General features: G+C 39.0%; 1 protein-coding gene across 5 annotated transcripts in view; it reads right to left on the minus strand.

Moving 5' to 3' along the window:
• The window catches only part of SATB1 (SATB homeobox 1), a 95636-nt gene that overhangs the window by 36993 nt on the left and 43169 nt on the right, over nt 1-15474 (minus strand). For all 5 annotated transcript variants that reach the window (XM_081160361.1, XM_081160363.1, XM_081160360.1 and 2 more), the window contains exons 6-8: nt 10434-10545; nt 7665-8119; nt 108-320 (exon numbers count right to left, since the gene is read on the minus strand). In XM_081160361.1, coding sequence (XP_081016487.1) covers nt 108-320; nt 7665-8119; nt 10434-10545 — 780 coding nt within the window. The remainder of the gene's footprint in view (nt 1-107; nt 321-7664; nt 8120-10433; nt 10546-15474) is intronic.

Here is a 15474-nt window from a genome sequence, read left to right on the forward strand (position 1 = left end):
AAATCTGTCCATCTATCTTTCTGACTTCTCATTGAGATTCTTCATCAGACATTTCTTTTTTTTAAAAAAGCCAAAGCAGAAGGGCAAGGAGGGCAGGGGGACTTCACCTGGGGAGGGCGGCTGGGCGGTGTGCTTATCAGGGGGGCAGGGCCCATGGCCGAGGCGGCGTTCAGGCTCCTTTCCCTCTCGTCCTGGTAGATTCGGTCTCTCTCAGCTTCCGGCAGCTGCAAGAAATTCTGCATCGCCCGAAGGTTGACCAGCAGCGACTGGGATGCAGTCTTGGGGTCCTCTTCCTTTCGGAGAATTTCTGAAAGCAAGCCCTGCGGGAGCGAAAGGCACAGGGTGAGGGAGCTTGCTCTGCTCAGCCCTGCTGGGCCAGCGCGACCCTTCCCTTCCCTTCCTTTCCCTTCCTTCCTTCCTTTCCTTTCCCTTCCTTTCTCTTCCTTCCTTTCCTTTCCCTTCCTTCCCCTTCCCCTTCCCCGCCCCCTGTTTAGAAAAGGAACAGCCAGGAGCACTAACTCTGCAGGCCTGTTAGTTACAGCTGAGGTGGTGGAGGCTCTGAGAGCCTCAATTGTATTCTTAATTTTATTAAGCATCTGCTTTACATACAACATAAACCGAAACGGCCTCACTGGCCTCCTTCCTCTGAGGAGCTGAACTTGCCGAGAGAGGGAGGGGAGTGAAGGGTAAACGCAGCGCCCCTAAGACAACCGCGTGGCTTCAGAGTCCTCAGGCGGCCTAGATGGAGGCCCGGCCGCAGCGGCCCAGGATGCGGGTGCGAAGCTATTTCAGGACCAGCCGAGCTTCCAAAGAAGCGAACTGCCCGCCGCGGAGGGAAACAGACAGTCCCCGGGGGCGGCCCGGCCGGGGGCTTTGCCTGCCCGGAGGCTTTGCCTGCCCGGAGGCTGCGGGGCCCCGCTTCTCCCTCACCTCAGGCTCTCCCCCTTTAAGCATGTCCTCGGGAGGATTCAGAAAATGTTACAAAAGCCGCATCCAAGACAGGCTGTATCTTCACAGGCAGCATTTTAAGTTATTCCTTAATTCTAAAGTTATGAGAGTCACTGACAAATGATTCTTGCATTTATCACGTAAGGAAACTACACTGCCAGCCCCAATGGCTCTAACTACTACTTGCTATAGTATACCTCTTGGAAACAGGCTGACACTTTGAACTTCAGAAACCATAGATTAAATCTGAAATACATAAACCCCTTTCCACATTTCAAAAATCCATGATAGCACACCAAAGGAAAAGAATATTACCCAATTTTGTAATTATCAAACTTCTTGAGAATTAAAAATATTTCTCTCTAGAAGTAGTAGTTTACAAAGCATTGGTATACTCCTTTAAGGTGTCTCTCTCTCCAAAAAGTACTTTTTTTTTTTTTTTGTAATAACGCTTTCAAAAATGGGTGGTTTTCCCCAATTTTAAGCAATTATATAAAATTGAAATATTAGAAAAATGCCTGGAATGCCAAGTTACATTTGCTTTCTACATTTAGGCAGAATATCAGTTTAACATAATATAGCTCAGAATAAAATGTTGTCAAGATCTCTGTACAGTTTGCAAATTTCACTTTCCAACCGCTCTGCAGAAAGGGTGAATGGGTACATTTGGGGAAGGGGAGGTAAAGTGTCCTGTCAAAATAATTCTCCTCCAAGAATATAGCACTTGGCTTTTTCATGGTTTCCTAGAAGTATAAGCCTAGTTTTGTTCCCCAGGGACGATGTACCATATTGCCTAAATGTAAATTAGGTGCAGACAACATAAATGCACTGACCACTTTAAAAATGGTTTACAGGCTGCTTTTTAAAAAAGAACCTCCAACAGGCTCAGGGGGCTTTGGAGTAAATTTTAATCTCTCACTTGGTCTATGCAACCAAAGTCTGGGAACTAGGCCCACACTTGCAGTTTCGCCCTTAAGACACGTAACTGAAGACGGAAGGGAACGCGTCCTTTCATGCATAATACTAACAAGTAATATTGCAACCGAGTTTACACAAGAGCAAAACATCCAGTCCCTTAACTAAAATTCAGTCAAACAGGCAGTCAATCACCCAGCTATTTAATTTGCACGAGGCCAACTAATTAGATCGACTGTGTAGATGTGTCAACATTAAAACCGAAAAATACAGGTCTCAAAAAAATGTTTGAAAATAGGTGTAAAAAAATAACCCATGTTCTCCACACTTCCCTACCAAATGTTATGTATTAAAAGATGTGCTTGGCAAAGGAATAATATGTATTAACTATACAGAAATAGAGAGAAACATACAGTATAATAAATAAAATGTTATCAATTCCTTGAGTATAATATTCTAATATTCATTTTTGTTATCCCAGCACAATGCCTACTATGTAAGTGTTTGATAAATATTTACTAAGTGGAGAAATTATGTGTATTCAGGCCACAAAAGGAAAACATTGCAAATGGGTGACAGAAACTTAGGAACAAGATATGCTACCAATGGGTAAATTCTACTGATAATTATTCATTTACTCAAGGTGAGCCTTCAAAGAAAAGTTATTGTGGTGTTTTGTAAGATGTTTATCTACACTAAGTGTTCAGTAATTTTAAAAATAGATTAAAAGGGAGCCTATAAATATTGAAGATTGGGAAATGTGAAGTTAGACATTTATAAATCTCAAATAAAATAATATATCTCTATTAAAAATTTTTTCCGACAGCACAGAACTACAGTGAGAAAAGCAAACACCTGAAAAAATACATAAGAATAGCCTCTATCAAGTCTTGCTAACATAAGACCAAGGCATTGCTGTGTGGCTTAAGCAGAAGAACAGCAGATCAGTTGGGAGAGAATTGAGAAATTTCTCTACCCATAGTCTGATGTTGGCATGCCTTCCCATTTGAGCATATAAAGTGTTTCAGGGGCAAAAGATTTTATTTCCACTTAATTTTATGTCTAGAGCAAGTGCAGTTTTTCTGCTTGTAATATGTTGAAGGTCTAAAGCGATATTTCAAACCCTGGAACACTAAGAGCTCTAAAGCAGCCAGTGTAGACATCTCAGGTGTTTTAGAAACCTTCAGAGTTTTTTTTTTTTCCTTTCTTTCTTTTTTTTTTTTTTGGCCCAGGCTTTCAATGAGGGGAGTGCCCTCTGGTGGAAATGCTTGAAAATATTGTTAGAAAATGTTTTTATTAGAATGTGTTAATTACCAAAAAAAAAAAAAAAATTACGTCGCTTGAGAATAATTCTGGATGCAAAATGACTATTAGAATCCGGATATGGCCATGAATGTTTGGTCCTGTTCAGGTTGTTGTTACTTGAATAGCTGCATTTATGGGTTCAGGATGTATGTGGCCCTTGTTTCCCATTTTCCCACAGTGGAAAATACAGTTCAGACTTGCCAAGTTAGGTCAAGGTCACTTGTAGTAACCCCCCATCGAGGACAGTAAGAGGGATCTCTTACCAAAAATTCTTCTTCATGCAAAAAAGTAATATGTCATTTTATTTACCTTATCTGCTATCTCAGAGAGTATGCAGAAACGCCAGGACTAAACTATATTGTCAATACTGTGCATCATAGGTGCTCAATAAATTTGTTGAAGAAAATTAAACAAAATCATTAGCCATTCTTGTTTCTGAAAAGAACTTGAGAATTTCTATGTTATGTAGTAAGTTATCAGCACCTCATGAATATTAATTTTATTGGAAATGAGAAGCTGCTTTTCACTGGGACGTCATGTCTTCAAATAACTCGGTATGTTCTCTATATACGAAAGCATAAAATGGTTCTGCATTGTCATTACATGGTGGTTAAGAGAGAATTCTAATTTTTTCAATTAAAGAGCAAACTTACTGATGAATTCCTAAACCTTTTTTACATTCCAAAAAGAGTTTACAAGTTATTACAAGTAAAATTCATTAGTAATTGTAAAAGAAAGAAAAAAACCTTCAATAAATATTATCAGTACTTCCAAATGCTAATTATGAATTCTTTAAAACAACAGATAAGCGATAGAGACTGCCAATCCGAACAAAAAGCCGGTCTGGCCTCCCGTTTGTCTCCTCTTTGAACATAATCACTGATTCAAATAGATTTTATCAGTTTCATGGAACTTCAAAGCCTCAGAAGGAAAATATGATTTGATAAAACCTCCCTACTAAACAGAAAATATGTGGAATATTCTTCAAGGCTACCTGCCTCCGTGGTTTGGTGAATTTTTAAACACATGTCCAGGTGAAAGACCATGTTCAAATTTCACCTACTATGCTGGACTTACGCCAAGTAAGTCAGAAGCAGACACATTTATCTCTGTCATTTAGGGAGGCTAAACGAGAGCTGTCACATTGGGGTAATAGCACCTTTTTACCTCTTACTCAAGAGTGATATGGAGAGTGGACTTTTCTTAAATTACACTGTGAAGAATTAGAGAAACACAGTAGCAATCTCTCTTATACTTAAGCAGGCAGATTTCTCTCCACCACATAATTTACAGAACTCAAATTCAATAAAACATTACATGATGGTCCATTACTGTTATCAGTTTTGAATAATCCATCTTCATTCTTTATTTTACTGGAAAATAAAGTGTGCCAAAGACAAGGGGGGGGGGGGGGGGAAGAAAAAAGGAAAAAAGCCACAGGATGGGATCAGAGTTAAACTCTGGGTTTTATTTTTAAAAAGGCACTAAAGAATATATGTTCGTCTGTCACAACCTTTAAACGGCAATAATAGAGAGAAGTGAACTGAAAAGTATAAATCTAGAAGCTTTGGCAATTATTTTTAGCCATAGGTTTCCATTAAAAAGACATCAAGTAGGAATACCTGAATGAATGACATCTGCTAAAAGCTGGTGTCTTCGGTAGCAATTAAAGAACATATGCCCATTAATTCAAAAGGGGAAAAAGTACTTAAAACAAGTAATTATATAAATTCATCATAAATTTTCAGAAAAGGTAGACTTTAAAAAAAATAGTCATGTGTGAAAGTCTTAAGAGAGGAGTATGATTTAATTTAGGAGGCCCAATTACGGTGATGAGAAAATTCTCCAATTAAGAGTTAAAACATGAAATTCAGGATTTCAGAGTTCTGCAGAGCTGAATGACTAAAATTGTCTCGAGTCATAACAGCATTATCTATTATACTAATGTTTTAACACACTGTGTACAGGGTACCCATGTCTTTACCTGATCATATCATATAACTCCGCATTTGTACGTACATATTTTACATTAATTTTTTAAACCTGGAGTTGGAATCGCACATTGTGATGTGCGATTTAATTCTGCAGAGCTCCTCGTCTATACATATGCATCAGCATGTGTATTTTCGTACTCCGCACTCACACCATACACCCGCACTCTGCACCTGCTTTTATTGAAATGCATACACTGAAATAAACACACTACATGCATTCGTATGAATGTATAATCATTAAAAGAAATGTAGTTGTGCGTGCGCTCGATGCATGTGTGTGATGGTTCTTAAGCGTGACACCAAAAATGCGTGCACGCCTGCTTGCACGTTCAAAACCTAGTTCCCAAAAAGTGAACACTTCAATGTACATAGAAAACTGCTCTGTTAAATCAGACAGCTTCAAATATGGGCCAGCATCCACTTGGGCAGAGAAGTTACCACTGTAAAGGTGTAAAACCAAACCCCTCTACTATTCCGAGCTCCAAATAATATTTTGGTGATGTCTTTTTCTAAATTGGTGATTATTAATAAAGAGACATTGGTATCACACTGTACCAGGTTTTCCCTCTCTCACTCTCAGAAAAAGAAAGTCACTTTTTGATGTTAACCACAGAGGCGACTATCTTTTCAAAGTGATTAATATGGCATAAAAAGGGAATTCTACCTTTCTTACAGTAACAAATCCTATAGATATTTGTGGAATTTGTCAGTGTAAGAACCAAAGGCAGAACAAATGGTCAACTCTTCAGAGTAACGGCTGGGACATCACAGCCCCAGAGAAGAGAAGTACCCCAAGGGGTGGTGACTTCACCCTTGTCTCCCTCAGCTGGACTCTTGTCATTCCTTCACCATATAAAGTACACTTTTGCCAGCGCTTTAAGAAACACTTTGCTCAATTTTTAAAATGCTTATCAGTAAATCTGTATGGCATTTGTGTCTATGTCAATGTTCTCTTTGTCTGTGGGGTTTTAATTCAGTTCAACAACTCTTATCTATTTTTTGCCCAGTACTGAGAACTACTAGCAATGACTGCTATTTACATTAAAAAAAAAAAAAAAAAAAGAATGCTGCCAGAAGCAGGAGTATCTAACCAGACGGCTGACTTCTGATCCATTCATTCACTCATTTAATTTTTTAAAAATAATTACTCCCCAAATGAATTTAGGTGTCATACTAAATTTATCAGCTAATAATAAACACATTTTTTAAGTTGTAAAAATACAGAACTAGGCAAAACCATACAATTTTAACCTGAGACAGAACCTTCTACAATCACCCTTTTAAAAACAGACAAACAATGTACAAAAAAAGCAGATAAAGAAACTGAAAACACAGAGTTAAAGGCTTTGTCAGGCCTCCTGACTTTCAGTCCAGTTAAGGCAAGCCAAAAATAAGTTACAGCTGGGGTTCTCCTAGGTATGGAAACTCTGCCAACAAGGAATTAATACTAGATTATTTTTGTACCAGAATTTTATTCTTATAATCATCTAATAAACAAAATAATTTTTATATATATATATATGGGAGGAAAGTATGAGTCAGGGCCCCAAAGAAGTTGACAAAAGAACCAACAGTGGTAAAACAGGAAAGCTGAAAGGACATCATGTCCCCATTCTAATCAAAGTTACATGTTCTTTTAGAGGTTTTTTTTTTTTTAGTGTGCCTGGGCCAAAAATAAACACCATATATATCATTCTAGTTTCCAAAAAGGGAGATTAAAAATCCTCTCATTCACAGTTTAACAGAATCAATTTGTTTAGAACTTTTTATCTTGGGCCTTTGTCTCCCATCTCCCTCTCTCTCTGTCTTCTGAAGCGTCTTCCACGATGATAGCAACCTGCCCAGGACAAAGGTGTGGACACAGGGAGTATATGCAGACAGAGGCCTGCAGACCAAAGCTACCCCAGGGGCCCCTTAATGAGGTGGGAGGAAGGGCAGCTGCAATGCGAAGAGGGAGGGAGAGCACAAAGCCGGGAAAGTTTTTGCTAGCAAGTCATACATGTTTTTCTAAATGGCTTCTTAGAATTAAATGGCAGAAATTGCTATTGAGTCCCAAGATGTTTTTTGAGGTTGTAGAGGAACTTCAACAGGGCACATTTATATACTCATGTTCGATGTGGGTGGTAACATGGGGAAAAATTGTAGGCTAGACGCCTGGAGTCCTACCAGTGGCCTTGACCAAGTCATGAGACTTTTCTCAACCTGCTACTACTGTCTCTGATTCCGTCAGGGAAGAGCACGGGTAATCCCAGCTGGAAACATTTTTCATATTTCACTTATTCTTTCGAGGCCCCTGAATGAGGATCAGGCGGTACCCAGCTTCCTCCTGGAGGAGGAGGGTTAGGGTCGGGAAAGGGGGGAGTCAACTGAGGCACCACCAGGAACAGAGACTAGGACCACGCTACTTTGTTAGCGCAGAGTCAAAGAAGAAACATCGGGATGCACGGGACCGAAGACAGGAGAAAGAGAGAGAAGAACCATTAAGCAAAAAACGAAACTGACCTGAGTTCTGTTAAAAGCCACACGTGCAAATACTGCCTGGGAGATGCCCGCTCGTTTCAGTTCATCGCGCACCCACTGGTAGATTTCGGAAGACACCTCTGTGTTGGTCGAGACCTGCTGCTCCAAAGGCTTATTCATAGATCTACTGACAGGGGGAGGGTGGTTCAAGTATTGTTGGTTTAAGGACTGCTGGGCTAAAAGTCTGTTCACTGCATACTGCTGGTTCAGCAGCTGAGCCATCACCAGCTGCTGGTTGACCAACTGAGGGCTGATGGGCGTCGACACAAGCCCAGGATGCAGATTCGGGAGCGGGGTCCGCACGGAGGGCTGGCTGCCGTGGGACAGCTGTGCGGGGGACGGGGGCTGCTCGGCGGTGTTCCCTGGGACCGGCTGCTGGCCAAAGTTGACATGGTTGGCACCTTGCTGGGAGAGTTCAGAAAGACTATCCATTTCGACTAAGATGGACAGAAAGTAAAATCATGGTAAGTCAACAAGGATGGGTATTGGTAAGCATTCCTGATCATTCCCTAAACAGAGATAGTAGGCACATCAAAATCCAATTAAAGGAAGAAAATTTCAAGACAGAACTCAACCTGCTGTGTATTTACTTCCTTTTTTTGCACAACTCCACAAACTTTAAAAGTGGTACAATACCGACTTAATTTTATAACATCATTTAGACTTAAGGCATGAAATCAATTATTTTCCAATTCTATATAACTAGTTTTGGGGTCAAACTATTATTCATTTTCATTACTCCAAGAAGGCTGATAAGCAATGTTTACTTTAAGATAACTTCTAGAAGAATGCCATTTGCTTAATGGCAGCTAGAAAGAGTGAGTCGAGCTAAGAAAAGACATCATAAGCAACTAAACAAAAAAGAAATACATAAGTATTTTCTCATGATATATTTTAACTGTTATCACTCTAGGCAAAAGGTTTGAAAGAAAAAAAGATGACATAAATGTTGTCAACGTTCAATTCTTACCCAGACATGAATATAAAGTAGCAATCAATATAATAAATAATGAAAGTGGTCATAATGACAAGTAATAATAACTGAGTGCATATTGAACACTGGGCTGAGTATCTTATACAGTTTGCTTTACTTAATTCTAACCATCACGGGCAGCAGGTATATCTGCAAATATTTCTTAGAATGAGGCAAATGATTTATTGTATTACAAGCCAGTCTACCCAGGGTTGCTAAGACCCAAATGTTTCTTGAAGAAGCTATAGCTATCACCAGATGCTAAAGACAATCTTTCAAGGAAGAGGCGGGGAGTTGTTCTGGTACAATGGGGATACTGTCATGATTTTGCAATTTATTACCACCTACCCAAGATGAATGCTTCTCCCTTGGCTACATCCCTCACATGCATTGGCTGAGAGTCAGCTCGAAGTGTGTCAAATGCTTTGCTGCTGCGAGGAGGAGACTGGCCTGATGCTCTTGACTAGAAACGCTGGGCACGACGGTGTATGGACATAGGTGAGGATTTCTAAAGAGCACGCCATACTTTCCACGTATAGGCTCTGGCTGGATTTTAATCATCACTCCTCTTTTCATTAAATATTCAGGTTTTATATTTAGAGGAACTTATCATATTTCTATAATCACTGATATATGCCAAATATAACTAAGAATTGGGGAAGAAACCTTCCATTTTACCAGTGATATCAGCCCAAGTGGGCCATTCACAGGGAATAGTAATTCAAGCAATTATTCCAAAAATGATGCATTGTCTTCATTATAGCTCTAAGCTATAAAAGGCAAAGAATCTGTTTGGGTAGATGGATGGTTTTGCTTCAAATATTAAAAGCTAAAACATGCTCAAAATTCAGATTCTCTTGTCTCTTAAAATCTTTGGAAATGTTGTTGTTGTTGTTATTAAATGAATGTAACAGAAGTAAACAGAAATAGATGTAAAACGGCATAATGCTATGCATATTAAATATCCCATTCCTGTATTATTTTAAAATATATTATTTGGAGGGTACAAGTTATGTGAAAGAAAACATTAATAGAAATTAAAACATTAACCTTAATCACAGTGTTTGCTCTGGCAAACACTCACAAACTCAATAGGGAGAAAATGTCATAATCTAAATGCTTAGGTACAACACACAACTTTTATCTGTCATTTTACACTGCAGATAATTTTAATGTATTTCCTGAGTAACAAATATTGACCTAAAGTTACGTTAAGATAGGATGCTCTATTGGAATTAAAAGTTCAGAAATGATTCAATGATTTTCTGGGATGGGCGGTAAAGCAGTGTGTTCACCAAAGCACCTACATGCAGGGCTGGGGATTAGGTCAATAAAAATCACTTGCTCTCAATTGTGGAAACTAGAAATACAATTTAATTTCCTCAAAAATTGGATGTAAAAAATAGGCACTTTCTCTTTCTCTTGAACAAAAACGAAAAACATAAAAGAATGATTTATCTCTGAGAGAAATCACAGCTAATGTTAGTTATTCAAGGCCTGGTTAGGTCTTCACTGAAATGTTAAGAAATGGCAGCTCCCCTCCTGACGCCTCGATTTCCTGCATGTCTGACAACCAAGTCAGTTTGGCTGATTTAAACACAAACATTTATTGAATTTAATTATCTCATTATACTCATCCCCACTCCCCACCCTCAAAGAAACATTCTAAATTGATCTCTAATTGGGCAATCAAAAGACCTGGCTTTAGATGTGACTTTGATAAACCCCCAAATGACACTTAATGGTATGTAGCCACCGTGGCAACGGTTTTTGCTTACCCATCATATCTTTTGTCTTCTTGAAATGTTTGTACCACCTTCCAAATTCTTGACATTTTGCTGCTGAGACATTTGCATAGTAAGTGCTGTTCACAATGGAAGAAATCATACTCTGCGTGAAGAGAGGGGAAACGTTTGTAATACACAGAGGCACAAGGTGGAACACAGAAAGGATTTCAATTGTGGAAACTGTATTTTTTTTTAATCAACTGAGTACCAATACATTTCTTTTTGTTTCACACTTAACCTTAAAGCCTCGACTTCTTAAAACTCATCAAGTAGATCATCAAATGCTTATTTAAGTAGAAAGCCACCACCCACTGAGACCAGTAGAAAAAAAGCTTATCAAACACACAGGCTTTGCTCTAGTATTTATGGAACCTTCAACAATGTCATCTATTCCTAGGCTGACAAACTTATACTGATCCCAATAAATCCACTTATGTGAAGATGACTTTATGATTGTTCTCAAATAAATGCTACTTCAAGTTTTAGTGTCTGTACTCTACATCCTTGCTTCTCAAACTATGGCCCAGGGACCAGCAATATCAGCATCACCTAGAAGCTTATTAGAAATTCATAAACTGCAGCCCCACCCCAGACCTAGTCAATCGCCACCTGCATTTTACCAAGATCCCCAGGGTCTTTGGGCGTGCATTAAAATTTGGGAAACACCACCTGCATTTTCCACTTCTATTATTTGGTTTTCAATTGGAGGCACATTAACTGCCTTAACACTGTTCAAAGGTTGCCTGACCACATTTAAGGAGAAAATAAACTATTCAGAGATCCTTTATCAGAAGGAAAAAAATTCTACAATTTTTGAGTTTTGAATTTCCAACTAACCATAAAAATTTTAAATATGTACATTTTATATGTACTAAATTTCTCAAAGATGGCATGAAAAAGAATATGACTTATTCTGTCACTTGTCTTCATCCTGAAAACAGCCAACAGTTTAACACACAAAAATGAAGACAAAAATAACAATGATTTTGATCTATTAGTTTTTTCGAACTCATTTTCAACAAAGAAAAGTGTTTTCTTCCCAGCAAATTTTAGTTATGGTCATTTCAGTGACTTAATTCACAGTTATTTTTAACCATAACACCCATATTATCCTCTAGTAGCAGCTAAATTAATTTCCAGTTGCGTCTTAGGAATAATTGAGACTTTGCAGCACCCACCCATCCCCCACTCCCATGTGCAGAAACATGAGAACTTGCATTTCAACTTCAGTTGGTCTACGGTGACATAGTTCACAGAGGGCAGCATTGTTTGGGAGCAGGGAACAACCAGAAAAGCCAGTTTGGGAACAAAAGTATTTTTATATAATTATCTTCTTTAAGCGACTTCTAATTTAAAGCTCTTTTGGTTATTATTGACTCTCCTAACATCCATTACCGGTGTTAATTCTGCAACAGGAACACATTCTGTAATATGCAAATCTTGAGGATCTTTGAAGAACTTGCAGGGAAGGATAAGCTGGAATTGCATTATTTATGTAAAACATGGCTATCTTTCTTAAGAAAAATTGTGATATCCTTTTTTTTTTTTTTTGACACTTTCTACTTTATAGTACTTTCCTCATTTTATTTCTCTAAAAAGACATTCTTAATGGGCTCATGATGCCCTGCCATTAATCTAGAAGCTTGCAATCTTACTAAGAGCCTCCCTCAGTCCAGAGTACAAAAAGATACTTAGCAAGGTTGCCAGAACCAGAGCCAGAGGATCACCCGATCCAGTTAACAATCCGTCAGCTTCAATCACCTTACTCTATTGTAATAATGGATCAATAAAGTCAGACACTAATAAAACTATTGAGATCGCTGATGGATAACGGTGATTCTGAAAATGGATGACAGTTGATGTTCTTCCACTTTGCTTCAATTTTTTAAAAATTATTACTCTTACACCTAGACATTCTGGCAGTTTCTTAAATGTTAATATAATAGTTCACATAAATTTTAGATATAGCATGTGTCTTAATTTTCAGAAATGTTTAGAATATCTAAATTTTCCTGAGGTTTTTGACAAACATCCAATCTATTTTAGTTTGCCAATAGTTCTATATGTGAATTTTGCTCTTTGCTGCACACCTATTATGTGCCTGGCTGGTACTAGGGCAGACAAGACAGAGCCTCTGCCTAAAAAAGCTTACAATCTATTAGGAAGACAGATATGTAAACAGATCATTTCAATTTAATGTGGTTTGGTGTATCAACAGTGAAGAAATATATATATATGAGGAAAAAAGAATAATACACAGTGTGTAGAAAAAAAAGTCTGAAATATTTTTATACAACTAGAGCCCATATGTAATAGTGCTGTGTAGTTCATTATTACCCATATGTGAAAAATAATATCCATATGTGCATGATCATCAAAGCTTCCCCCTGCCCTTGTTTAACTCTAACTGGTAGGCTCTGTCCTTAAGAGACTTTCTGGATGCTTTCCACTCTGTCCCGACTGGTGTGTGCTTAGGGAACTGATTACTGTAAATATTAGCCTAAGCAAGACATAAATCAAAGGCTAATCCACAGGTTATGACGTATGCCAAAGAAACTTTTTAGGTTCTCTATCTTTCTGTGCTTCTTGAGGGCTGGAAAATATTCCATAATTTAGGCAACTTGGGGTCACTTCAATTTTTATCGGAACAATATGCATGCAGTAAACTTCCCATGTAGCCACTAACAGACACTGTTTTTCTTGTGGTAAAATCCTATTGAAATCTCAGGCATAGCACCTGACTAGACTAGTAAGTTTCAAGGGCAGGGAAGAGAGATTTCAGAATCTTATGGGGCCCATGGCATTTGAAAGATCATACTCAGTGTCATAATCTTCAGTTTGGAAAATCATAAAGAAACACCTATTGTTTTGATAATACAAATGAAAGTCAAGATTGATAATATTTTCATAGGTGGGAAGGGTGTACAAGGAGTTCACCAAGATCCATGTTTTTAAGGAGAGAGGCCTGGGATTCTTGTCAATCAAAAGGAGACGTTGGTTTAAAAAGATTACATGAGGCTGTGAGTTCACGAAGATTCGGGTTCCATATTACTTTCCAGCCCAAATGTCTGGCAGATATTACATACACACTAAACATTCATGTGACGAAACAGAATCAGCTAAATCTACGTTCAAATCCAAGATGTGCTGCACACTGCTGGTGTGACCCCAGTCAAATCGACTACTTCTTCACAACTCCCCATACTAAACAGCAGTGAGAGCAGCACTCGCCCCATGGGGTTGTTCTGAGACTCCATTCATTCTGGCTTTTTTTTTTTTTCCATTCACTCACCATATATTTATTGAACTCCTATTATGTGCTAAGCACTGGGCGAGTGACTAGAAAAGTAATGACTTCAAGAGCCATACTGTCTGCCCGTGGACAGACAATAAAGAAAGTAATGAATGCGCTACAATTAGCATAGTGCCTGGAACATACCAAGTATGGACTTAAGAGATGTTAATTACTATGACAACCCTGTGCCACCACCTCCTCGCTGGGCTTTTATTATATGATCACATTTCAGATCAGCTGGAAGACTGTGCTGTAAAATAACAGAAAGGTATCAGGTAAAATTTCAAATGATATATTTTAAAGAAAATTCATTTTCTTATGAAGAATGAAGATTGTACTCAGTTACAAGTCGAGTGGGAACAAAGGGAAAATACCAAGGAACATAGTATTTCCATTGGTTGCAATATTCAAATTTGATGGTGTCTTCTAAAGTTGGCCTGCGCCTGGTAGCTGACATCAGAAAGACACACACCACTTCCCTGGCTTGGACGGACGGCCAGGCCCTCTCCCATTTCTAGCTAACAGCTGTTCATCCCTGAGGACGTATTTCAGGTATCTTTGCTCTGCCTTTCCTGAGTCCCAAACACCCCACACGTGGTACCACTAGAGCACTTGTTATGCTGCTGATTTTCTACTAGAGCCTTGGTTCTGATCTCCAAATAGCGTGCGCTCATCACAGACAGGGCTGGGAACGTATTAGTTGATCAACAAAAGGCCACTGAAATAAGCTATTACTGCAGACTACCAGAAAACCCTCGTGTGTGTGTGTGTGTGTGTGTGTGTGTGTGCGCGCGCACTTAAAGTCAAAGGGAATGGCAGCTTAGGTGTTAAATGATTCCTTTAAAATCATCACTTTGGGGTGTCACAATAAAACTCATAGTTTAAAGAATCTTTGTTCATTAGTTTGCAAGAGATACCTGCCCAGGTTTTTCCAAAATGCATCCACATGGATGTCTGGGAAGTCACAGTGCTTGCTGATTATGCCATCCCAGTCCCCTCCCGGTGTCTATTTATACAAGCTGTCCAGAGCTCTTGGAGAAAGACACAATTTCTATCGCAAGTTTTCCCAGTCAGTGGCCAGTCAGTGTAAAACATCCATGTGCAGGGAATAAAGGACTCAGGCCGACAAAACTCAGTCGGTTTAAATCCCAAGTTCAAACGCTACACACACCGACCAGCGCATCGCCACAGCTTTCCATGCCAGGAAACAGAATTTGAAAGTCGGCAGAAATTGGCCGTGGATCTCATAACCCCAGTGTGACACGATACACTCGTCCTAGGAGCCAAGTTGTAAGCTTTTCTAAGATCCATGAAGCACATGTCTACTCCCTAGGAGGAGCTTCGGCTCTTTCTGGGAGTCTGCTGAAGTTCCGATCTGAAAGAATGCCATCTTCGCAGAAACCCCGGCACTCTAGAATGATACCATCTGCCACAGGCTGAGCTTCCTTTGCAGCCAAATACATTATTTATAACCTTTCTAATTGTGAAAAGGTAAGGGTGGAATTTTTCTAAAGCCTGACGCACATATAGTGAGAACGTTCTGGACCTCTGCTCTAAAATACTGCATGTCTCTAAATTTGAAAAACAACAAAACCCCACAAGGAATCAGGGGAGGTTACATAATCTTTCAAAACGTTATATTCTTGCAAACCCCTGCTAGAATGGGACATACACTGGAGGTATGTATTTATAACACATTCAGAAACTAAGGGCAGATACTTTTATTCTTCTACTTGG

Source organism: Miniopterus schreibersii, assembly GCF_964146895.1.
Source record: "Miniopterus schreibersii genome assembly, chromosome: 15".
NCBI lineage: Eukaryota > Metazoa > Chordata > Mammalia > Chiroptera > Miniopteridae > Miniopterus > Miniopterus schreibersii.